At 45.2% G+C, this 25296-nt stretch overlaps 1 protein-coding gene across 4 annotated transcripts; it reads right to left on the bottom strand.

The window, feature by feature from the left end:
- LOC139070653 (N-lysine methyltransferase KMT5A-A-like) lies at positions 1-25296 on the bottom strand. Of its 4 annotated transcripts, none has more exons than XM_070553308.1 (7): positions 24500-25296; positions 23042-23157; positions 18875-19031; positions 17787-18693; positions 17124-17225; positions 3027-3066; positions 1-2934 (listed from the first exon to the last, which is right to left on the bottom strand). In XM_070553308.1, exons 4-7 carry the CDS (start codon positions 17886-17888, stop codon positions 2645-2647), a joined length of 534 nt encoding a protein of 177 aa, XP_070409409.1. In that variant the 5' UTR covers positions 17889-18693; positions 18875-19031; positions 23042-23157; positions 24500-25296; the 3' UTR covers positions 1-2644. The 4 variants fall into 4 exon arrangements, with proteins under 4 accessions (XP_070409409.1, XP_070409410.1, XP_070409407.1 ...); XM_070553309.1 differs by having other exon boundaries at positions 1-2919; XM_070553306.1 differs by lacking the exons at positions 1-2934; positions 3027-3066; positions 17124-17225 and having other exon boundaries at positions 17920-18385; positions 18501-18693.

Genomic DNA, 25296 nt, shown 5'->3' with positions numbered 1-25296 from the left:
TGAATTAATTAATATGATCAACTGCTGAATCAATTTGTGATCAAACTTGTAAATGATGTTTAATGGAGATGATGTGATAACGAATAATACACCACATATTGTTAAACACACAGCAGGCAAGAGCAGAGCTTCTCAAGGGCAAAGACGTCACGATCTGGGAATGCCCCGGGAAGGGGGGTTGTTCTACAAAACTACTGACAAGCGAGCTGAGAGTCAGTTCGTTGAGACTTCACAGGGCCCGTGAATTCCTCTTCGACAACATCAGAACTTTGGCACGCTGCCAGGTTCTGGACACTTGCAAGCAAGCTGAAAACACCAAATGAGTTCCACCGTCAACCGTGGAACGGTTTGCTTAAACTTGAGCCAATCAGAGACTGATTTTGACCAGTGGACTTTAACCTCAAAGCCTCACGGATTGGGAGACCAGCTGGGAGCGACCGTGTTCCTCCATCGACCGGGGTCCGTCCAAGACACCCCCCAGGTGATTTAGGGCACTCATGATCACTTCTTGTTCCAAAGCGACACAGTAGACTAACCCAAAACATCATTTCTGTTTCAGACAGATGAACTAAGCCCTCAGCTAAGCTCTGCTCTCATGCACATTTTAGCTCATTAAACATCAGGGAATTGTTAACTGTGTGAGATTTTAAATTGTGATTTATAAATTAAATTATTTTAAAATTGTTGAAGGTTGATCTTTATTCAAGCGAGTCTAAATACCTGAGAATAAAAAGTTCTTTAGGTCTTCTGAGAAAAATAAGCGTTGTCCGAATTAATATTCAATCAATATTAATCATTTCCAAAGGTTGTTAAAATAACATTCCTTATTTCACGTAAAGGGAGCATTCTCCACTTTAACACGCTCAATTTTTCTGCATTGGTGCTTTAGGCTGCAAAGGCTGTCATTAAATGATAATGATAAATGACCCGCGCTTGTATAGCACCTCTCAGAGTAAGGACTCCAATGCGCTTTACACTACAGTGTATCATTCATCCATTCACACACACATTCACACACTGATGGTGATGAGCTATGATGTAGCCACAGCTGCCCTGGGGCGCACTGACAGAGGCGAGGCTGCCGAGCACAGGCGCCACCGGTCCCTCTGACCTCCACCAGCAGGCAAGGTGGGTTAAGTGTCTTGCCCAAGGACACAACAGCAGCATTCTCTGTCCGGAGCCGGGATCGAACCTGCAACCTTCCGATTACTGGACAACCCGCTCAACCTGTTGAGCTACTGCTGGAAGCCGGCAGCCGTCGGCGAAACTGTAGCTACAAAACAGGTAAACAAAACAGTTTCTGTGTTTAAAAAAGAACGAAAGCATGGAATATGAACTGATTTCACCAGACAGCGACCGTTGTTACTGACATTACAAGTAGCGTTATAGTTAAGGTTAGTGTGCACTTACCTACTGTTTATAGGTTGCTCCAATCTCAGGGCACAGACTTCATGGAGAGATTGCATGGCTATTAAGACATTTTTTCTCCTCAATTCTGCACGAGTACACAGTTACAGCGAGTGGAGAACAAGTACATAGTTGAAGAGGAAAAATGTCAAGATGAAGCTGAGCGAGTTTAGTTCATGTCATCTAACCCGATGGCATACAGTATGCGTTTAAGCCAGTGATGAGGAGGAGGGGCGCAGCGGCTACGGACAAAGATGACAGTGAGGAGAGGGTTGGCAACCCTTTGTAGTGCAAATGCGGTCACTGCTCAGCCGTGGAGCAACAACCATGGAGTCCGTTTGCTGCCATGAAGGAGACTTGGATAATGATAGGTATTTTTAAAATGCTCCTCTTTTTAAGTAATAAAATAATAAACTTGTGGATTAAAGGTTTTTTTCTTATCCTCAGTTGTTTTCAGTTAAAGGGCCTTTTTGTCCTCTTCACTTGGTCTTACAGGATGGTTACATTGGAGGTTGCAAGAGTGAGTGGTAACTCGTAGCTTTGGAAACTGAATTCCTGGCTGTCAGTCATAAATTAAGTAGCCAGCAGGTTTTGGCTTTCAACAAAAACTCTGTGACTTGAGAAATCCCCGCCTTAGACATGCGGTGGTTGGCCAAACCTCCTGACAGAGATTTACGGGTCTTTGTTTGGAAGACTGTGGGTGGAATAAAACCATTTGGAGTGCAGAGGACTGACCGAGAGCTGAGGTGTCGAGAGGCCTGGAACAGGCTTCTGGCGTGTTGGCTCTCCGCTGCTTGTTCTGACAGTGTAAAACCCTCTTTTCCTTCTATTATTAATGTTTGTCACGTGTGTCTTAATGTACTGTACGTGCATATAAATATATGTGAGTCCTTTCTTGTAATAAAATCCTTCTTTGAATCTATTTTTGTCCGTCTCTCTCACCCATGTATGAGGTAAACGTGATTTAAATTGTTCTAAATAAAACTAATCTTTTAATCTCCCCCTTGTGCAATCACAATTATTCAGCAGATAAATGTGCTCAGGGAATTGTCCTGCGTCACTTTATCGTGGACCTACCAGATGTTCTATAATGAGAGAGGTGTTTTGTAGCTATGCTATCCCTGCGTGAAGTCCACGCAGAGAGATTGAAGCAACCTATAAGCAGCAGGTGGATGCACGCTAACCTAAAAGTTAAAGCTGCTTGTAATGTAAGGCAGTACTAACCCAATGTTCAGTTTTAAAACTGGGGTTGTGTTTGACTGTGTTGATTGTGCAGCCTCTGCATCAGACAGGTCTCCTGACAGAGTTGCAGGAGGAGGAGGTGGTTGGGACAAAGGAGGGAGATGGGGTTGTTGATGCTAATTTTTGTCATGCACTGTGTGAAAATGCACCAAAGGTAAGAACTGCATTGAAGCTCACCTGTTGCAGACACTCTTTGGTTTTGACTTTCTGATATGGAGGTACATTCTTGCCTGGATGACATGCTGACCTCATCGTCTGACCCCTTGTCACCTAGCACACAGACATCTGGACATAAATAATTACTTGTAAGAATAAAATACACAAAACAGGTAAAACAGATAATTTAGCATCAATTTAAGAACATTGCATACACATACCTTCAATGTCCTCTGCTAAAGGTCCCTCCATGTGAATGGTCTAAAAAGATAGTTGAACAAATATTGGAAAGCTGAACTTGTGGGCAATCTGCAAAAGTATACAACTATAGAATTATTCTCTTATCCGGTCATCATTACTCTTAGGGCAGGAAATTAACTTTTTCATCCACCAGATTCAAAATTTTACTGGCCACTCAATGTTCTTAATGCCGCCTTTACAAGAAAGGATAACCACAGGTTGACTTGCAATAGTGGATATTTCATCAAGGGAAGGAAAAAGCATTTGGGCACAAAATCCTCGATAACTTTAAGTAAATGACGTGTTTTCACCAGCTCCAGACTAGTGAATTTCAACGCAGCAGCAGCGGTGATGTTCGCACATCCTTTCCTAATAATACCGCCTATCATGTTAACGTCATTAGCTTTATATATACACCCCCACACTAGCAGGCTCCAGCGACTAAAGTCTACGCTGTGGTGAGATTTTTTCCCACTCTGTTGAAGAACAAGAAGAAAATATCATTTCTATAGCGCCTCTCAAGATAAAAATCATGAGGCGCTTCACAAAAACAAAAACAAAAAATATAAAAAATTGTAAAAATATAAAAAAGCACTTAGAAAATGTTTTAAAATATATTTAAAATAAGCAAGAATAGGCAATTGCGACTTAAAAGAAAAAATGTTAAGAAAGAGAGAGTGTGACTAGGAAAGAGGGAAATCAGTGGATCCTGAGGAAGGTGGAATAGGTGGGGAGAGCCGAATAAAGAGAGAGTGGTGAAGAAGGTCATACAAAAGCCAGCTTGAACAAGTGAGTCTTCAGCTGCTTTTTGAAGGAGACCACTGAGTCCACTGATCTCAGGCTCAGGGGGAGAGAGTTCCAGAGTCTGGGGGCCACAGCAGCAAATGATCTGTCAAAGCTACAGCAATACTGCACCAAACAAGAAGATGGCTCTGCCTTCACAGGAAGCATAAAGGAGAATAGTTTGGAAAGATTTTTCCAACCAATACAGGTACAACTACTTATTTATCATAGATACACCGACAGTTATGATGCAGGCAGCCATGTGCTATTAGTTGTTTGCCACCACGCATCCAGTGAAGAGCACAGCGAAGAAGACGTGCTGCTGCCTAGACTCTCCCGGTGTGAAAAGGACCGCTTTGAAGTTTGCGAGTAAACCGTTTCGCTGTCGTTTTGTGCCACTGATGCTTCCAGTGTGAAACTGGGGACAAGTTTTCTGGCGGCAGCATAGGCGTATCACTGCCCCAAATGATCAGTTGCATAACACATTTGAATGCGCTGTACTGCCAACATTACCTGCCAGGTGTGTGGCTTGATGATTGTGACCCCCCAATAAGCCATTTCGGTACTGCGTTGTGCGCAATGCATTCTGGTGTTTTGGACCCTAAACTGACAGAAGCGAACATACATATAGATAGGGAAAGCGGCAAAATTTATGATTTGAACAGTGGAAAGTTGTTGAACTGAAAACATATTCGCCTTAGAGGGCTGCCTGTGAAAGAACTAAGTGCACTAGCGTATGCAGCTACAGTGCAGAAACTACTAATTGTTTTGACGAAATAAGTGGCGTAGTTAAGGCTGATTATACCAGCTTTTGACATTTCATGGAGTGACAATCCCAGACCCACAAACGCTATTAGAAAGACTGGGAAGGAAAAATGTTGGCATGTAGAAGCGACCTCAGCTACTTTTCATCCCAGAGCTCATGCATTCAAGATGTGCTGTATCATAATATCGCAGGTATTTTCTTGCTTGTGAAATGTCTGTGTTATGGGTAGCAGTTAGCACCTAGCCTATGAGCTTTTGCCATGCTTTTAAATTCTTACAATATGTATTCATGTATGGGTTTTTTACTTCTTAAAACCTGTAAGAGCCCGGATAAGGCTGTGATGCCCTGGCCGCCCACTGAATGGGACAAGCATGTATGCCCCCATCCTAACGGGAATGCATCCGTGAAAACAGAAACATGTGACATTGCACGACCAAGAGAGACTCCAAGCATCAAGATGTCGGGGTTCCCCCAGTGCTCCAGATCTCGTTTTACTGAGAGGAATGGGCAGCATATGTTGTTTGTGATGCAGCAGGTTTATCTTGAGATATCTGAACCAGCATTGGATGCGTGTCATATGTTGCAAACCAAGAGGAACTGCTATATGGCCTGCAGCCATCAAGCCAAGCAGCTTCATCACTGTAAGAGCTGTCACAGTGTGGCGAGGTTGCATGTGGCTGATTACGTGTGTTGAGACTGGGAGAGGTAGGCTCTCATGATGCTGGAGTTCAGCTTTATGCCCAAAATGGTGATCAGCTGTGATGGGATCACAGAACTTTTCTCCCAATTTATGGAGAAACCGAACATCCTAACGTGATTAGATGTTCTGTTAGTGTTCTCATCTGTGATTCCACGTCGGACTCTGAGGGAGCCAGAAGGAGCAGATAATCCAGATAAAAAGAACCATCAAGCCCACCGTGCGTAATGGCTGAAGCGATGTCTCTAGACAACTCTAGAAGGTGCAGGGAGAGAGGGAGTAACTGAACAGGAGTCTGTTGTACTGATATTGGACTCTGTTGAAGGACAAACACAGGAATTTCCTGTGTTTCGGGACCACTGGAATATGGAAATATGTGTCCCTCAGGTCGATAGAAGTTAACCAGTTGCCTGGACGAACGTAACTCTAAAACTGTCTCATGGTGATCATGCGGAAGCGCTTTTCCGCTATGAAGCGGTAAAGTTGAACAGGAACAGATCGTGGATGAGTCTGACACTTCTGGCCTTTTTTTGTAACAAGGAAATTGCGGGAATAGAACCCCAAATTCACCTCATCTTTTGGACCCCTCGAGATGGCTTCCTTTGACAGGAGCTCCTTCAATTCTGACTGGAGGGTGAAGAAGTGGTCCGATGAAGTCAGTCTCATTTCCACAATCCTTGAGAATGGAGGGGGATGGGACCGAAATTGAATGGTAAATGGCCTGTATATGATATTGTGTCTTCTAGAGTCCTGGAACCCCACAAGATGCTTTACAACACAATCAATCATTCTCACACACATTCACACCCTGGTGGTGATGAGCTACATTGTAGCCACAGCTGCCCAGGGGCACACTGACAGAAGCGAGTCTGCCATACATATGCGCTACCGGTACCTCCAACGACCACCAGCAGGCATACCATACCATACCATGTTTATTTGTAAAGCACATTTAAAAACAGCATGACAGCTGTCCAAAGTGCTGTACTGTAGTAAAAAAGAAGGAAACGTAGGGTTACATTATATAAACCCCGGTTCTTTGATAACAGAGTGAGGTGTTTCACTATGGGAATCGCCCTGGCGTGACCAACTACGGAAGATCCAATGACATCACGTCTGTCCCTGACAGACTGGTTGCGCAGTGCCCAGGCTCCGCTCACCCAGTATATACATGGCCAACCAACCCCTCTTACTCATTCGGATGATTTCTTACCGTTAATGCAAGAAGGGAATTGTTGGTGAAACACCTCACTGTTATCAAAGAACCGGGGTTTACATAACGTAACCCTATGTTCTTTTTCTAAATTCGTTCGGTGTTTCACTATGGGAGATATGGCCCACTCCTGGATTGCATATCCATCCCGAAGCGAGCTGCAGCAAAAACTCTGCTTAACCACTAAGCAGATGTTGTGCATCCTGCCTCCAGCACTGAATACGCCAGTGAAGGTTGAGACACATCCAGCCTGTAAAACCGCACAAAAGTCAGCGGCGTGGCCCAGCTAGCTACTGCACAAATATCCTGGACTGACACCCCACGAAACAGGGCCCAAGATGTAGCCATGCTCCTTGTAGAATGAGCCCTCACCCCCCAGAGGGGGTTCAGCACCCTTACACCTATATGAAAGGCTGATCGCTTCTACAATCCAGTGTGCCAGTCTCTCGCAAGACACAGGTTTGCCTTTATGGGCCATGGCCCAAGAAACAAACAACTGGTCTGATTTTCTGAGACCAGCAGTCCTGTCCATATAAGCCCCTAAAGCTCGAACAGGGCAGAGACAATGAAGTAAGTAAGTAAGTAAGTAAAGTTTATTTGTAGAGCGCCTTTCACAGATATAAATCACAAAGCGCTGTACAACATGAGTAAAATCAGGGCAAATACCTCTAACCAATAAAAACATCATAAAAACAATAGCAGTGACAATAGTAACCAAAATCAGGAGTAAAAACAAAGTCAAGGTGTGAACAAGAACAAAGCCATCTTTTAGAATATTTAGCGGGGAAAAGCCTGGATGAAAAGGTGAGTTTTAAGATGTTTTTTGAAGACCTCTACAGATTTCAAGAGACAGAGATTTGAAGGCAGACTGTTCCAAAGTCTGGGGGCAATAGACTGAAAGGCCCTGTCCCCTTTGGTTTTTAGTCTGGTTCGAGGAACAGCCAGGAGGTTTTCAGATGTGGATCGGAGGTTCCGTGAAGTGGTGTGTGGGGATAAAAGCTCAGATAGGTAGCTTGGAGCCTGGTTGTTAAGAGCTCTATAGGTCAGCACTAAAACTTTAAACTGTATTCTATATTATACCGGGAGCCAGTGGAGGGACTGTAAAACTGGGGTGATGTGAGCTCGTCTGCTGGATTTGGTTAGGAGTCTGGCTGCTGCATTTTGGATGGCTTGAAGGCGTGACAGGGAGGTTTTGCTGAGACCAGTAAAAAGAGCGTTGCAGTAGCCTAAGCGTGATGACACAAAGGCATGGATGATTTTTTCCAGATCTGCAGTAGAAACCAGTTTACGGACTTTTGAAATGTTTCTCAGTTGGAAGAAACAAGAGCGGGAGATGGTTTTGACGTGTGAGTCTAAACTTAAAGCTGGATCAAAAATAACTCCTAGGTTTCTGATGTTGGCCTTGGCTGATGGGCAAAAGGAGGCAATTTCCTGCTCGATTTTTGGTTGAAGTTCCGGGGGTGCAGAGATCAGGGTCTCTGTCTTGTTAGCATTTAGAACAAGAAAGTTGCTGGACAGCCAATTACTGATCTGGGTCAGGCAGAGTACAAGGGTGGCCAGCCTGTCCAACTGGTGTGGCATGAAGGACATATAGAGCTGTATAGCGTCAGCGTAGATGTGGTAGGAGATGTCTGGGAAAGACTGAATGATGCCAGCTAGGGGAAGAATATAGAATGCGTATAGTAGAGGCCCTAGAACTGAACCTTGTGGAACCCCGCATGTTAGAGAGGCAGTGTCTGAAGAGAAGGTTTCCGACTTCACTGTGAATGTTCTGTTTGTGAGATAGGAAGAGAGCCAGTCTAGAGCAGAACCTGAAATCCCAGCCAGGGCATTTAACCTGTTTAGTAGTACGTTGTGGTCTACAGTGTCAAAAGCTGCACTGAGGTCAAGCAGGACCATGACAGAACATTTCCCAGCATCAGCAGCCATCAGGAGGTCATTATGCACCCTTACTAGAGCAGTCTCGGTTGAGTTCTGCTTCAGTAAGCCAGATTGGAAGGGGTCAGAGATCTTTGACTTGGAAAACCAGGATCTGAGTTGGGTTTCCACAAGCTTCTCAAGTACTTTACTGATGAAAGGTAGCTTAGAAATGGGCCTAAAGTTACTGGTGGAGCTGGCGTCAAGGTTGGGTTTCTTTAAGAGAGGAGTCACTACTGCATTTTTAAAGTAAGATGGAACACAGCTTTGGCTCAGTGAGCTGTTGATCATAGACTATGTTTACATGCAGCCAATATCCGGGTTATGATCAGGTTAAGGTCGGTATTCGGGTTTCTGAGTTGATCAGAATAACCCGTTTAGAACCATAAATAGAAAGAGTTACCTCTAACTTGCATAACCCCATTTAAATGCGGACGTTGGGGTAGCGTCAGGACGTATGGACTACGTCCAGACGCAATATGCGTCATTTCCGGTTCTTCTAGTTCTGGTATCCGTGAAAACAACATGTTTCCCAGTTCGGAAGAGATAGTGACCGCATTTGTTTGCACTTTAGTTTCCTCGTCACTCAAAGTGTGGTGCTGTGCCGAAACTCGCCATGTTGCTCCCAACTTGTTGTTTACTTCCGGTGTTCTGGCGCATACAAGACGTCTCGCTACTCAAAAGACCAAGATTCCTTGCGAACAGAGCATGCGCAGAACACACGCATTGATGGGCATATCCCGATATGCGTTTACACGACCAAACATTCGGGTTAGAGAAGGGTTACCCCAGGTGTAGTAACCGGGTTTTTAAAAACCCGGTTATGAGCATATCCGGGTTTTTGGCGGTGTTTACATGGCCGTGCGGAACCGGGTTATTGTGAATATTTGGGTTTTAAAAGGGTTACTGGCTGCATGTAAACGCACTCATAGTCAACAGAGATGGACTGATAGAGGCAAGGGACCCGACTAAGACAGAGAGAGGTAAGATGTCTGATGAGCATGATGAGAGCTTCATCTGACTGATTATTGAGGCTAAGTCATTTAGTGTAATTGGGGAGAAGGAGGTGAAAGACTCGGAGCACTGGGGGGCCTCCCTTCCTGAGGGTGGGGGGGTGGGGAGCTGGTGGAATGCTGGATCTCAGATTCAGCACCTTGTTGGCAAAAAAGTGGAGAAAGGTGTTACAGTCATCAGCTGAAGAAAGCTGAGCCTGCTGCGGAGGAGAAGACACGATGCTGGAGATGGTATCAAACAAAACATTAGGATTATTCTTATTTTGACATATGAGGTTGCTGAAGAAAGAAGACCTGGAATTTTCTACACCTTTGTTGTATGACTCGAGAAGTTCTTTAAAATATTCGCGATGAACAACCAGACCTGTCCTCTTTCACCGTTGTTCCGCTTTTCTACAGGAGCGTCTAAGATCAAGAATCTGGTTGTTCAGCCAGGGAGAACTGGAGGCACTGGAACTGCGGCTGGTTTTGTAAGGGGCGACCTGATCCAGAATTTTGAGGCAGTGATCATTAAATGAGTTTGTAAGGAGCTCTACGTCATCAGAGGAAGGAGGTACAAAGTCAAAGAGGGAGGAGAAATTTAAAATGGTAGAACTGTTGATAATACGTCGTTGCTTGGCAGAGTCTGGTAAAAGAGATTCAGAATTTAGGTTAATATTTAAAGAAACTGACTTATGGTCACTGAACACAACATCATGTATCTGCAGTTTATCAACAAGAAGTCCGTAGGAAAAGACCAGATCCAGGGTGTGGCCTGCTCTGTGAGTGGGACCAGACACGTGTTGAGAGAAGTTAAAAGAGTTCATCATGTTTAGGAACTCCCTAGTGGAGCAGTTAGATAGATCCTCAGCATGGATGTTGAAATCTCCAGCAATGATTATCCTGTCTAGTTTAATAGTTGAAGATAGGAGATCCTGAAAGTCAGACAGGAAGGATGAAGTAGATCCAGGTGGGCGATAGACCAGAATTCCATAAACTGGTAGAGCTCGACCAATTTTAATCATGATCATCTCGAATGAGCTGTAGGAGTTTGAGGATATTATTTGGCACGAAAAGTGTTTCTTAAAGATAACAGCTGTTCCTCCACCGCGGCCTGTGGTCCGTGGAGCAGAGAAGAAAGAGCAGTCTTGGGGACAGAGCTCACGGAGATGAGTGACGTCATTTTCACACTGCCACCACTCAGAAATCCACAAAAAGTTTTATTTTTCAGTGCAGAACAGATCGTTTAGGAAGTGAGACTTGTTAGCGATGGAGCGCGCGTTAATTAACGTCGTTTTCGCAGAGAAATCTGGCGATGTGTGTACCGCAGGCTCCATAATGGCGGTCGGCTGGCGGGCTAAGCTACGTAGCGACTCCAGGCTACACCCGCGGAGGTTCTTTACCTTTAGGTAGCGTCCTGCATCACGGGCACCATTGAGCAGCGAGATCAGCCCAACTCCGCTGAGTTTCTGTGGGATCCGCCACAACGCAGCCACGGAGCAGCGATCGGGAAGAGCTTCACCTCTCGGGATCTTTCGGAGCTGAACGAAGAAGCCAGCTCTCTTCCCCCGTTTCCTCTTCCATGGTCTCCGGGGCAGGCCCACAGGTAACAAAGGGCCGACACCTGGGTTAACGCCAGGTTCCAGAGGCGGTGGAAAAGCGGGTCCGGTATCGGAGTTCTGGAGGTTGATCATCGCGGACCTAATCGACAATAGTAAGTCTCGACCATATCCGCACCAGATAGAGAAAAAACAATAAAAAACAACAACTAACCAAAACAGATCAGGAGCCTAGCAGACGCACAGACACTCATGGGCGCCAATTAAGCTTCTGCTCTTCTGCTGAGGAAAAAGGAGGTGGGTGAAAAGCCAGCAGCTCCACAGGGGAGCAACTATAAGACAACTCCATTACTTTAGGCACAAAAGCTGGATTGGGCCGCAGACACACTTTAGTGTAGCCAGGGGCCCACCGTAAACACGAGGGACTGACTGACCATGCCTGAATGTCACTCACTCTCTTTGCTGTAGTTAAAGCTAAGAGCAGCGCAGTTTTTAAAGAGAGAAATTTCAATCCAGCCCCATCTATAGGTTCAAAAGGATGATGACAGAGGGCCTCCAGAACTAGAGAGAAGTCACACAGTGGTACCAGTGGCCTAAAGACTGGTAGCTTACGGCGAGCACCCATCATGAAGCGACTCACTAATGGGTGTTGCCCCACCGGTTTGTCACCAAACCCCACATGGCATGCATAAATTGCAGCCAGATACACCTTAATAGTGGAGAAAGCTTTACCTTTGTCCATCAGACTCTACAAAAAACAGAGTACATCCACCACCGAACACTGAAATGGGATGACACGTTTCTCTTCACACCACACCTCAAAAACCCTCCATTTACAGCTGTAAAGAGAGCAAGTTGAGGGGGCCCTAGCGTTTTGAATGGTGTCAATGACACTTGGGGGCAGGCCTGCCACGCTCAGGTTCCACCTCTCACGGGCCAGGCCCACAGAGACAAGCGGTCTGGGTGAGGGTGATAAATCTCTCCCCTGGCTTGGGACAGGAGATTCCTGCGGACAGGCAGGGGCCAGGGTTCGTCCCAAAGCATCTGGATTATTTAAGCCACCCATGGCTTGGATGGCCACAACTGAGCCACCAAGATCAAAGACAGGCCCTGTTCCCTCACTCTTATTAGAATGGAGGAAATCAGACTGAGAGGAGTAAACGCGTACAGCAGCACTCTTGGCCACTGGTGAGCCAATGCGTCAACTCACAGAGGCGCGTCCGCGTCTGTCAGGGAGAAGAAGAGTGGGCAGTGGGCGCTTTCCCACGAGGTGAAGAGATCTACGGTAACCTGACCGGATCTCAGCCATATTTGGTGCACCACCTTGGGGTGGAGTTTCCATTCTCCGTACAGAGGATTTCCTCTGGACAGAAGGTCTGCCCCTCTGTTCAAGCTGCCCGCCACATGTGTTGCGCGGACTGAGAGGAGTCTGGAGCTGCACCACACAATTATTTCCTTGGCCAGTGAGTGCAGCTGTAGGGTGAGTGTCCCGCCCTGACGGTTGATATAAGCTACCACTGTGATGTTGTCTGTCTTCACTAAGACATGACGGTCCCTTAAGTAGGCCAGGAAGTGCTTTAAGGCCAGAAACACTGCTAGGAGTTCCAGCACATTTATGTGAACCTGTTTCAAACTGCGTGACCAAACGCTGTTCACTGCTCTCCCCATCAAGGTGGCCCCCCAACCTGTAAGAGACGCGTCCGTCGTCATGGTAACTCTGGACACCACCGCCCCCAGCGGAACCCCAGTTGTGAGAACTGTTCAGTCTCTCCAAGGCTGGAGAGCTGACATGCACGCCGGAGTTATCTTCACTCTGCGGTGGAGATGACGGCGGGAGCATAGTCTTAACAACCTCACCCACCACTGAACATCTCTCATCATAAGAAGCCCCAGTCGCACCACAGAAATCATTGACGCCATGAGGCCGAGAAGGCGCTGGCAAAGTCTCTACGACGCACGGTATCCTAACTGAAAACGTGCGACACACTGTGTGAAGGACGCAATCCTCTTCTGACAGCTAAACGCGATAAGAGAGAGAGTTTATCTGAAGACCCAGATATTCTGTGCATTGTCTGGGGAATAAACTGCTCTTTGTCCAGTTTATTTTCAATCCCAGGTCGGTCAGATGGCTCAACACCACCAGCGCGTCGCTGGCTGCTTGCTCCCGGGAGGGAGCGCAAATCAGATTATCGTCTATGTGAGAGAAAATTCTGATCTCGCGAGTCCTCAGTGAGGACAGCGCTGCCTCCACACACTTGGTGAAAACCCTCGATGCTAATGACAGCCCGAACGGGATGGTTTGAAACTCGTAGGCTGTGCCCCGATAGGCAAACCTGAGAAACTTCCTGTGTAGAGGATAAATAGAGATGTGAAAATAGGCATCTGCGAGGTCAATCGTGACAAACCAATCTCCTGGGCAGATGGAACGGCAGAGTGTTTTGTGAGTCAACATTCTGAAAGTGTACTTGCGTAAGTGTTTGTTTAACACATGCAGGTCGAGTATGGGACGGAGAGATTTCCCATCCTTCTGTGGAACAAGGAAGTAGAGCGAATAAAAACCCTGGTGGGCCTCGTCGCTCGGCACCATCCTGATCGCTTTTTTTGTTCAACAGCGAAGCAATTTCGTTTTCCAGGATATGCGCCGAATCCTCTCTTGCCACTGACGTTATTATCCCATTGAAACAGGGAGGTTTTGAGGCAAACTGAAGCCTGGAACCCCAACAAACTGTCATCAGAACCCACGAGGGAACTGCGCATGCGCGCCACCTCTTGGCCCGCGCCGAAAGCAAGCCGCTGTTGGGTGACGTCATCTCCGTCACCTGAGCAGCCTCGACTCGTCCCATGGGAAGAGTGAGAGGGCCCTCTGCTGGGCGCAGAGGGACCTGATGGGGTTTGTTTATTATTTTTTGTGGGGAGCTGTCTGCCCTTGACTGAACGCCTGGCTGCAGAAAAGCCGTCTTTATTTTTAAATGACCCCCCTGAACATTTCTGCACACATCTGGGAACAAAGTGCTTGGTGACACTAACTGCATGCTCATGAAAAGTGTTTGGTGACACTGCGTTTTCTGCTCCACACACTCGCCACTCCTGCTGGACCGGGAACCACAGGAGTGTCTGAACCCTGAACACAGAGGTCTGTTTGTACCTCTGAAAACCTCCTCTTTTTCTGGAGAGGAGAAGCAAGAGCAGCTAGGATGACTTCTTTCTCTTGCCCTCGCTGGGGTGAGACGGGCGGTTCCTCGCGGCTGCTGCTGCGAAAGAGTGCTTCCCCCATGGGCGAGGGTTCTCCGCCTTGTTTGGCTGACCACCTGCCGATCGCTGTGGTCTAGCCCCACCCTGTTGACCCTTTGCCGCTGGGGCAGCTGCTGCAAACCCAGGCTTGGGTGCCTGAGGTGGCTGAGGGTTATGTTTACGAGGCAAGCAGAGATTGAGGGCCTCACCTTCCTGCTTCCTGCGGGTGCTTGTCTCAGTCATCTTCTCCAGGGTGGGCCAAAGAGACCTTTGACAGGGTCAAATGCTGCATCCATGACATCAGCTTTCTGGCTGTCACCTAGGCCTGACAAGTTTAGCCACAAGGCTCTCTCACCTGAAACAGCCAAACCCATCACACGTCCACAGCCCTGGACTGCTCCTCTAGAAGAGTGCAGGATGAGATCATTCACCACACAGATTTCATCCCATAAAGCCGGGTTAGGCGCCCAAGAGTCCAGCTGACGACCCATTTCCTCCAGGATTTCTCCTTGATAAGCTGACATTAGAGTAACTGCATTGAGGGAACACACAGATTGGCCAGCATATGTGTGCATCCTCTGAAAAATGGATGCCGTGAGATGATCCGTTTTAGATGGGAGAGAGATGCTGGATGACGCTGACACGGATCTGCGGTTGGGGTGAAGGTGGTATGCCACTGAAAGCTCCACAGTTGGGGGTTTGGCCAGCCCCAATTCCCCCATCCCATGCACCTCCAGTTTGGAGTATCCCTTGGTGGGGAGTTTGCTTTTAAATGAGCTAGACCAGTAACACTTGGGTGGAGCGGAGGACAGTGGAAGCCTCATACAGGTCTCGTCCCACCCCTTCTGTCCCTTGGGCTGCCGGCCACTGAATGTTGAGCTTTGCAGCTGCTCACCTGCAAACCTCGTACACGTCGGTGTCCCCCTGTGATGCCACCCCAGTGCCGCTAGATGGCCTAGAGTGTTGAGCCGGGAAGGTGGAATCCTCTTCCTCCTCGTCCATGTCCAAATAGAGGAGGTCATCACCCGCATCGAGCAGCCCACTGTCAACCAGTCCCTCAAACAGAAGTGGTAGCGGGGGCTCCTCCTCCATCATATCTGCCCAACTTGTGGAGGCTCGCGGCTGATGGTTGTCACCTGCATCACAGGTGTGGCCAAGCCGAGGCCTGGGTTCCGGCCGTTAGCCACTGCCACTCTAAGCCTCCTTTTTCTCTGGCATGGAGGAGCAGTGAGGGCATGTCTGCGGGTTAGCCAGCGATGCCTGGGCGTGAGCAGCACCCATGCACACTATGACAATAGGATGAGGGTCCCTGCCTGAAATAGAAGCCCCACATGACGCCGGGCACAGGCGGGATGCAGCCTCTTTAGCCTTTGGTTCCGACCCTTCCGTCTGGGTAGGGGTGGAAGCCATAGCTGAAAAACCGACTGGTCGTGACAGATTAGCCTGAAAAAGCGTTAGCAAGCTAGTTAGCAGGTGTAAGTCTGCAACTATAGCTATATTTTATATGTAGGACAACTCGTCGTGACACATTAGCTGCAACAAAATAGCTCATTAGCGAGTAAATGCTAAATAAGAACAGGACAAGCTCGCAACAACGCGTTAGCTTGAGCCACACTCGCTAATACTACTCCGTCAATGACAACCGAGTAGCCGCGGGAGCAGTTCGCCGTGACGCGGTAATGGTTCCTAGCAAAGTGTGCCAAGTGACTTAGAAACACTTACTCAGCTCTAATCCAGACTGCATTGGGACTGCGTTCGGCGACGGATCCTGATGGTACGCCTGGGAACAGTTAAGCAGCTGACCAAAGATAGCCTGAAAATCGCTGAGGGAGCAAAGTGTAGTTTCTCACGGGAAGAAAGCGAGAAAGCGAGAATGAGTAGGAGGGGTTGGTTGGCCGTGTATATACTGGGTGGGCGGAGCCTGGGCACGGCGCTACCAGTCTGTCAGGGACAGACGTGATGTCAATGGAGCTTCCGTAGTTGGTCACGCCAGGGCGATTCCCCGTAGTGAAACACCGAACGAAGTTAGAAAAAGAACCCCGAAATAACAAAGAAGATTGAAAAAAATTATAAAGGATAAAAGGGATAATAAATTAAAAGAATTAAAAGATTAAAAAAAATAACGAGTAAAAACAAGGTCATGACTAAAAATATTTTAAAAAAACATACTAAAAGGTAAGCACATGTCAACAGGGAAGACACCACAGACTAAAACACTAACAGCCTGATCATTGATCAAAGTTAATGATAAAAATAGGCCTTCGGCACTGACTTGAACCGACACAGTGACGGGGCCTGTCGAACACTGAGGTGAAGAGCATTCCAAAGTTTGAGGGCAGCAAACACGTAGGCCCGCTCCCCACTGGATTTATATTTCATCTTTGGGTGCAAAAGAGCAGGTGATCTGCCGATCTTAGGCTTCTGGATGGTACATATGGCTTGAGCAGTTCTGACAGGGAAGCGGGAGCTGGACCATTTAGGGCATTGTAAACAATAGTTAAGACCTTAAACTGGATGCGGTATTCACAGTGGATGAATCAAAATATTGGTTTAAAAATGTAACAGCTCAGACGGTATACAATTATGAATGTTAAAATCACAGCTGAGGTCATGTCTGGTGTTACTATAGTGCACTAAAAACATCTACAAGAAGAACTGGACGGAAGGGCCCCACTTGGGTCAGACTAGACACACACGAGTGTGTAAAGGAGAGACTCCAGATAGAAATGTGTTTGGAAGATGGAAGGACCCCATAAGAACATGACTGGAAACATGACGGTGTGTGTGGCATTACCTGGCCTTCCCCACCCAATAGGTTCACCTGACTACCATACAGCCACATGAGCATTGGTCCAGTTTAGTAGTAGAACAACACCACATACATGTCAGCACAGAAGGAGGTGTTTGAATGTACTCTTACCTGTGTGTAGGTCTCATCTGGGATTGGTCCATCATTAAGCATCTGAGGAACAGGGCTGGCCTCATTCTCTTCTGCTGCAGCAGGAGTCTGAAGGCCTTTCATCTGAAATATAGATAACAGACAAGACTCAGAACTATATGAAGAGACTTTTGAAGGCAAAAAAGATCATCTAACTGTGAAACAGCAGCACAGAACAACAACTGAGAACATGGCGTGGCCTTCTGGACTACTGGTAATGAGCAGCTCTCATGACGATTCCAGGAGTTCACAGTGGATGAATCAAAATATTGATTTAAAACATGTAACAGCTCAGACGGTATACAATTATGAATGTTAAAATCACAGCTGAGGTCATGTCTGGTGTTACTATAGTGCACTAAAAACATCTACAAGAAGAACTGGACGGAAGGGCCCCACTTGGGTCAGACTAGACACACACGAGTGTGTAAAGGAGAGACTCCAGATAGAAATGTGTTTGGAAGATGGAAGGACCCCATAAGAACATGACTGGAAACATGACGGTGTGTGTGGCATTACCTGGCCTTCCCCACCCAATAGGTTCACCTGACTACCATACAGCCACATGAGCATTGGTCCATTTTAGTAGAAGAACAACACCACATACATGTCAGCACAGAAGAAGGTGTTTGAATGTACTCTTACCTGTGTGTAGGTCTCATCTGGGATTGGTCCATCATTAAGCATCTGAGGAACAGGGCTGGCCTCATTCTCTTCTGCTGCAGCAGGAGTCTGAAGGCCTTTCATCTGAAATATAGATAACAGACAAAAGACTCAGAACTATATGAAGAGACTTTTGAAGGCAAAAAAGATCATCTAACTGTGAAACAGCAGCACAGAACGACAACTGAGAACATGGCATGGCCTTCTGGACTACTGGTAATGAGCAGCTCTCATGACGATTCCAGGAGTTCACAGTGGATGAATCAAAATATTGATTTAAAACATGTAACAGCTCAGACGGTATACAATTATGAATGTTAAAATCACAGCTGAGGTCATGTCTGGTGTTACCATAGTGCACTAAAAACATCTACAGGAAGAACTGGACGGAAGGGCCCCACTTGGGTCAGACTAGACACACACGAGTGTGTAAAGGAGAGACTCCAGATAGAAATGTGTTTGGAAGATGGAAGGACCCCATAAGAACATGACTGGAAACATGACGGTGTGTGTGGCATTCCCTGGCCTTCCCCACCCAATAGGTTCTCTTTTGCTGCTGCAGGAGCCTTGTTTTTTCCCACCTGGATTGTAGATGAATAAAACATATCACAGATCAAAGATGAAATGCATTTCCATAGACAACCAAGAGTAATATTGGAAGCATGGTTAATATTGGAGAAATAGCAACCAACTCACCTTACTGCGCCAAGGCCATTTTGAATCACCATAGTTGTAATAAATTTCAGCTCCTATTTCTATTTTCTTCAGAGAAAAAAGGCACAAATGTGGTTTGTTGTCAACTATGATTTTTTTCATAACGCAATTAGGATTTTTGTGGTTGTCATTGACCAATCTTCCAAGAGAGCCATCTTCTTCAGATGCATCCAGGCTGAAAAGTATTAAAAAAAATTGTAATAGTTTTACATTTTTTAACAGTTTTATTGAAATAATTGTTTTCAAAAGATTTTAATATTTGTGCTTTAATTAGTTTATCAAGTATTAAACCCTTGTTCCAGGGATAACTCGGAATTTCTCTAATCAATAAAAATCATCCATTTTTCCATGTTTACCATAAGCAATGGTTCTGCCACTTAAAGCCAAAGAGAAATTTGCTTTCAGTCTCTGAGTATCGTCTTGACTCGCATTCTTCCTTTGTGAGGAGTTTACCCCTGTACTCCAAGACGAAGTCCCCTGGTTCATTGGGGGGTGTGGCAAACACTCCTCTTCCTATAAAATATATAATAATTAAACATTTCATTCTGGGACTCAAAAGAGATACTACAGTATTTTAAAGTGAGGCTGAGGTTCTTGCGTCTAGTCGGTATATAACCTGCAGACAATGCTCAACATTCTCCTTGCAGGTAAACAGATTTTTGATCAGGCTTTCTGTGGCCAAAACATGTTCTTGATGCCAACCCATCCATATGAATGTATCACTGAGGTCCTGTCTATGCTCTGTTACTTTCCCTTAATCTGAGAGTGCTGTGTACCATTTGGTCCACGTAACACACCAGTGAAGTGTAACAACACAGATGCACCCTAACCCATGCAACTCAGACTTGACATAAACCGACAAACAGATGTAGATGGATCCCAGACTGGAAAATTACAGTGGGGCCACAGCAAGGCATGGAACTATATATTAAATAGCAATACAAAAAAGTATTCCTATTTGCAATATATGAGACAGAAAAGCAATATAACAAATGTATATACAACAAATAGATTGACTAGTTCAATAATGTATGGTGCAAATGAGCTTTAAGTTGCAGTAAACTAAAAATGCATTTAAATCTATTTTCACAAGTGCAATGACATTATGATTTACAAGTTTGTAATAATTGAGATTTGACACCCAGAGATTGTGAGGAAAAAATGTATGCAGAGGAAGAAATAGAGAAGAAAGTGCTATTTCAAGGTTCCTGCATCTTTTTTTAAAATCTAAATAAATGCTTTTTAAATACCTTAGGAGCTCAGTAAATGACACATAAGTCCTAACAGGCCAAGAGAAACAAGAAAAGAACTGAAATTCATTCATGTGAATGATGACATCTACTTTTAATGTTTAATAATGCAATCCCTACTAACTTCACCCTTTCCTTGTCATTTTTGGATCAATACAGATGAAATTTGCCTTAAAGAGCAAACTGCAGCTTAGAGACAAACCAGAGGGAGAAATCATCAGCCAAAGCAGAGAGATTTATCTGTGGTGTCAGGAGGTTCTGTGGAGGAGCAGGTGTCTCTGTGAGTGAACGATGCTAGCTAGCTTGCTACAACTCGTGCGCTAACAAAATGTTACTGTCATGTAGAGCAGTGGTTCCCAAACTTATTTAGCCGCGCACCCCCTTCTATGTCCCGACCATGTTGACACACCCCCCAGCCACACATCAGGGCATGGCTATATATATATATATATATATATATATATATATATATATATATATATATATATATATATATATATACACACACATATCAGACGTCACGCTAAACCAGGGGTCGGCAACCTGTTCCCATCAAAGAGCCATTATTACCCGTTTCCCACAGTAAAGAAAACACTGCAGCAGCTGCGGCGTTGTGGGCGGGGCCTACCCTCAGACAGCAGAGCGCTGCTAACAACAGGTGACAGCAGCCGGTACCGGTCGCTCGTGTACGTCAAAGTTATCTTTCATAAGAAGGTAATCAATAAAACAATTTATATAAAGTGGATCCAGAAGTTGTAGCCCGTCTCTGCCGACAATATTTTGATATTTTTCACCCTGTTGGTGGTTTTACTGAGCAGGTGCCACTTTAGTCATACGTTTCTTTTTAAAACATGTTTAGACTGTTCAGAATACAAATCCAGGCTCTGTCACTTTTGATTGTTGTAATTAAACTTTGTAGGTGGAGAAGGTCAGAAAAGGATCCGATCATTTTGTTTTTCCCTCATTTACAGTGACGGAGATACCGGCGCAGTGCGCCTGGCTCTGGTGTTAATCAAGTTAAATTTGTAACAATTTTCACAAGAAAACAGAACAGTTAAAAGCAGGGCTTGTGTTGTGTTAACCGGATAGTTCCCGTATTTGACCGTTTATTTTTGATGGAGAAAGAATAGAAAGAATTACCCCGACGCATGCAGACGAACTGACACTTTATTCTAAGCAAATCGCAGACGTAGCTAAATCACTCAAGAAAAGATTTCCTTCTGAACATCTGAGCTGGACACCGCTCAGTCAGCGTGTACATAAGGTGCACAGCGAGCTGAAGGTGTGGAGAGGGGCTTGGAGCACGTCACAGAAACAGAGCGCATGTGGGAAGATTCCTTCCACTGAAGCGAGAGTTTTCAAAACCCGGTCTCTCAGAGAGACTTGTCACTTAGAAAATGTTCCCTGATGATGAAACTTTGGCTGAATTGTGCTTGTTCCTGTCTCCAATGTGGCGACTGAGGAGAGTCCCAGAATCTCACATCGTCTTCAGCTCAGGAAGCGCCTATGTTTACGCACATGCGTGACGCGTCAACCCGGTCTCACAGTAAGACCGGGTTGGACCTGTTCAGGTTTACGCAGACAATCTACATTTAGAATTAGCTTACAGATGTAAAATTAATTCAGTAAAATACAAAGCATTTTATTTAAATATCCATTCATTATTTTACAAGCACAGAGAGCCGCATGGAAGAGCCGCATGCGGCTCCAGAGCCGCGGATTGCCGACCCCTGAGCTAGGGCATGTGCGGAGGACACACACACACACACACACACACAAGCAAAATATACTTGTTTTCAATTACGTTCATTGGGCCCACTTACATTTTCTTAGGCCCACCCACAAATGAGTTTCTGGCTACGCTAATGGTGACTTTTGACAGACTTCTCTGAGCTCCGCAGCCATTAAACTTTTCACCTTGCGCACCCCCTAGCGGCACCACACTTTGGGAATCCCTGGTGTAGACAATTAAAATATTATTGGTCAGTTAATATAATATTGATTCTTGGCAATGAGCATTTGTCAGCTGTTTAATACTTGCTAATATCCATTCACGTAATGTAGCTTAGCGCTTTAGAGAGAGGGAGAGACGCATGTCATCTTATCCAGAGCACAACCCAGAAACCAGCTTCCCTAGCCCGCTAGCATCTTTTAAAAGCTTTGCATCCTCTTCTTGAGGTTAGGAGCACAAGTTCCTAGCCAGTTCTGACCTAGAAACCAGCATCCCCGCCTCGCTAGGAATTTTTGAAAGCTCTATCCTCTTCTAGAGCTCCAATGCTAATCTGGGTAGGAGCCATCAAATATTTTTCAAAACTCCACCAAGTGGCTCTGGAGGATAGGAGGCATGTTGAACTCCCGTCACATCACTGGGATTGTAATCCTCTGGTCTGGTGTGGAGCAGAAACGACCGTGTTTTCAGCTGCACAAAATGCACCAGAAAAGGAAGAAGGTGCTGTTCATCTACAGACTACTGGAGTCTGTAGATCCTCCACACAATAGTTTACCATTTTTTTCGAAAAATCAATGGTTCCACTTATATTACATTATCTATGTGAACTCTCCAAGATTATTTAGAGCTGAGAGGCGCAGAGCTCTGATCGTTGATGCACTCCAGACAGATGCATCCTGAGCACAGCCACAGCTACATTCTCAAAGTGTCGCCATCTCAAAAACAAATTTAACACATAATCGTTCATGTCGGCTCATATCCCTTCATGTTTTCTGTCTTTTATTTGTGCCTGATGCATTTTGCTGCTGTGGAGCAGAGCGCATCACCTGTTTCATTCTGCTGTGACTTCACCTCACTGATGCGGTCTGTGCGTAGCACACACTCCTCTATATTTGCGGTCGGTAGATCTTTTAGAACTGCAGTTCAAAGGTAACTCATAAGGTGAATATATATGAAGCCAGATAGCAGTTTTTCTTTAGGATTGAGATGAGATGTAGGAAGATGATAAACAGACAGGACAGAAAAATAGTCAAATAAAAATAAGTTCCTTTTTGTACCTGCTGGTAGCAACAAACAGACACCATTTAAGGTAATCAGAAGTCAGCAACAGAAAATTAAATCATTCTTTCAACGTTTAGAGCAGCATGAACTCTGAGAGGCTGCAGGCGCATCAGTGAGTTTGCAGTAAAGATGAAAAAACTACCGTTGTTAAAAGAAATGTGTTTAACTTTGAAAATGTGGGCGCAATTTTAATTACTTGTCAACTTGTCAACTGCTTTGCTTTTGAAAAACACAAGTTGTGTCAAGAAATTTTCGCAAATTACCTTTGTAACCGTCAATGTATCTCGACATAAACCCAACCTTGTCAGTACAGGACAGGATGTGTGTCTTTGCATCATCTATAGGCTTTTTCCTCCTCTTTCTTGTGGACATAATGGCTCTGTGAAAATAATCGTAATTAGTACTTAGTCAAGGCAAATCTCACAGAAAGGTTTTTGAAAAATAGCAAGAGAAAAATAAAATCTAGAACATTCATACAAACACACATACAGCAGCTGTGCATTGAGCTTTGCTATTGCATGATGCACATTGTTTAACATCAAACACAGGATAATGAAATATACAAATTCTGAAATGTGTACACTGAGAGCTGACCGAGCCTGTTGAAGCCAAGAAGTTAGTTTGTTATATAATAACCAAGCTGTGCTGCAAAGACACTCAGTCACTAATCTAAACTAGGGCTGTCAAACTTCTGGTACAACAACATCACTGACACATGCAGCATTTTCAACCTGGACCTTATTTTTTTAGCCTGGCCAGCCAGACTCACTCTGTTCAATTCTGCACAGAGCGAGTCTGGCTGGCCAGGCTAACTTTTTTAACAAATATTACGTTAATTTACTCACCCAAACAAGTGTGGACCTACTTGGCGTAGTTCAGGAGGAGTTTTAATCAGGTTGCTATCACTGTATATCCATATAATGGGAGCCTATCAGGGCAGGATATTATAAGATTATCTGCCCCAAAACTCCTTCATTTAACAATGTTTTGTTGAGAATAGTTAAAAAAAATTCCTCTGTGAGTTCAGCACGTCTCAAAGGTGCTAACATATTAGCTTCTGGAGTTTTACAGGCTTTTAATGCAACCGATTCCAACTGAGATTTCAATAACGTTGCAGCCCTCCGCCATTACGGCTGTAGTCCGCGTAGGTTGCTGAAAGAGTCTGTAGAAGCTGAATTTAGTCCAATTGGTCATTCGATTATTGCAATTTGGAAACACGCAAACCCGAACTACACTGATGTCAACAGCAGCAAGTTCTGTCAAACCGACCGTTGCAGAGCACAGAGTTAAAGTGCTGGCCGGACTACAACCAAGATGGCGACTGGCCGTGACGCTGTTTTAATGCACAATATTGTTGTATTTTTGCCTTGAAATCACCCCAAACCGAACAAATAAACACTTACGAGATTTTCTGAACTCCGATGGGAGTAGTGTTAACGTTTAATAAGAACACTTGGTTAAATGAAGGAGTTTGAGGGCAGATAATGCAGCAACAACTCCTGCAGTTTTGCTCCCATTGGCATTATACGGATATAAGCTGATGGCGACTCGATAAAAAAACTCCTTCTGAGCGGCTCCAAATAACTCCAAACTTGTCTGGGTGAGTAAACAACGAACTATTTATAATATTATGTTGCTAAAGTTAGCCACATGGCAGCCAGCTTAAATACATCCCAACAGAACGCCAAAATATAAACTCTTCTGAACCATGCCTAGCTTACCTGCTGCATGCAGAGGTCGGTAAATGTAAAAATATTCAAAATAATCCAATCACTCCGTCGTCTTTTTGTCTTCAATCCGTGTTGTTTTCTTCTTGTTGTGAACTTCCGGTAGTTTTCCTCAGTGCAGCAATGTCATTGGCCAAAGGTTTCAGACTCCCGCGGTGTGTATACGATTTTGCGGGAAGTGTATATCCTGACTTCCGGTTACGGTCGGCTGCAGGATACACACCTTTACACACTTGCCCACTTTTTGCTACCTTAGGGGACAATTTTTTGACATGAAAAAAAAAGCAATGGTAGCATCAGGGGAGGCTGCTGAGCTCATTTTAATTGAAATCGGAGTGGGGTCCACCATTTTGGGCCCCACTTGGATTTTGGACCTCCTTAGGTGGGTGTGCTCCCACCCATGGGAACCCACACCGAGAGAAATGTTAGGACACACACACACACACACACACACACACACACACACACACACACACACACACACACACACACACACTTCTCTAAGAAGTAAAAGGATTACATTCAAACATTTGTCTTTGACTAAACCATTCAAACATTTCTCTCACTTCACAAAAGCAATGGTTTACCATCCTAAACCATTTATGGTCCTGTTGTAAACCACCCTGCATACTCAAGCCTATAAGAACAAAAGTTGATCCTTACCTCAGCGTGATGCTTTTAAGATCTGTTGAGCTTTTTTAAAGTTCATTCTAAACAATTTTGCACGGCCAGCGACTTCTGACAAAGCAAATTACTTCTTTTTTTTTTTGCAGGTGGCGGGAAAGTTTTAA

The sequence above is a fragment of the Nothobranchius furzeri genome, chromosome 7 (genome assembly GCF_043380555.1).
Source record: "Nothobranchius furzeri strain GRZ-AD chromosome 7, NfurGRZ-RIMD1, whole genome shotgun sequence".
Classification (NCBI taxonomy): Eukaryota; Metazoa; Chordata; class Actinopteri; order Cyprinodontiformes; family Nothobranchiidae; genus Nothobranchius; species Nothobranchius furzeri.
The sequence above is the reverse complement of the archived record's forward strand: the minus strand, read 5'-3'. Positions and strand labels throughout refer to the sequence as shown.

Coding starts and splice junctions, on each gene's coding strand:
- LOC139070653 (XM_070553306.1), bottom strand. CDS start 23,150: ATGTCCACAAGAAAGAGGAGGAAAAAGCCTATAGATGATGCAAAGACA. Junction 18,694..18,874: donor TGGCAGAACCATTGCTTATG/GTAAACATGGAA, acceptor AATACTTTTCAG/CCTGGATGCATCTGAAGAAG. Junction 18,386..18,500: donor AATGGCCTTGGCGCAGTAAG/GTGAGTTGGTTG, acceptor TCTACAATCCAG/GTGGGAAAAAACAAGGCTCC.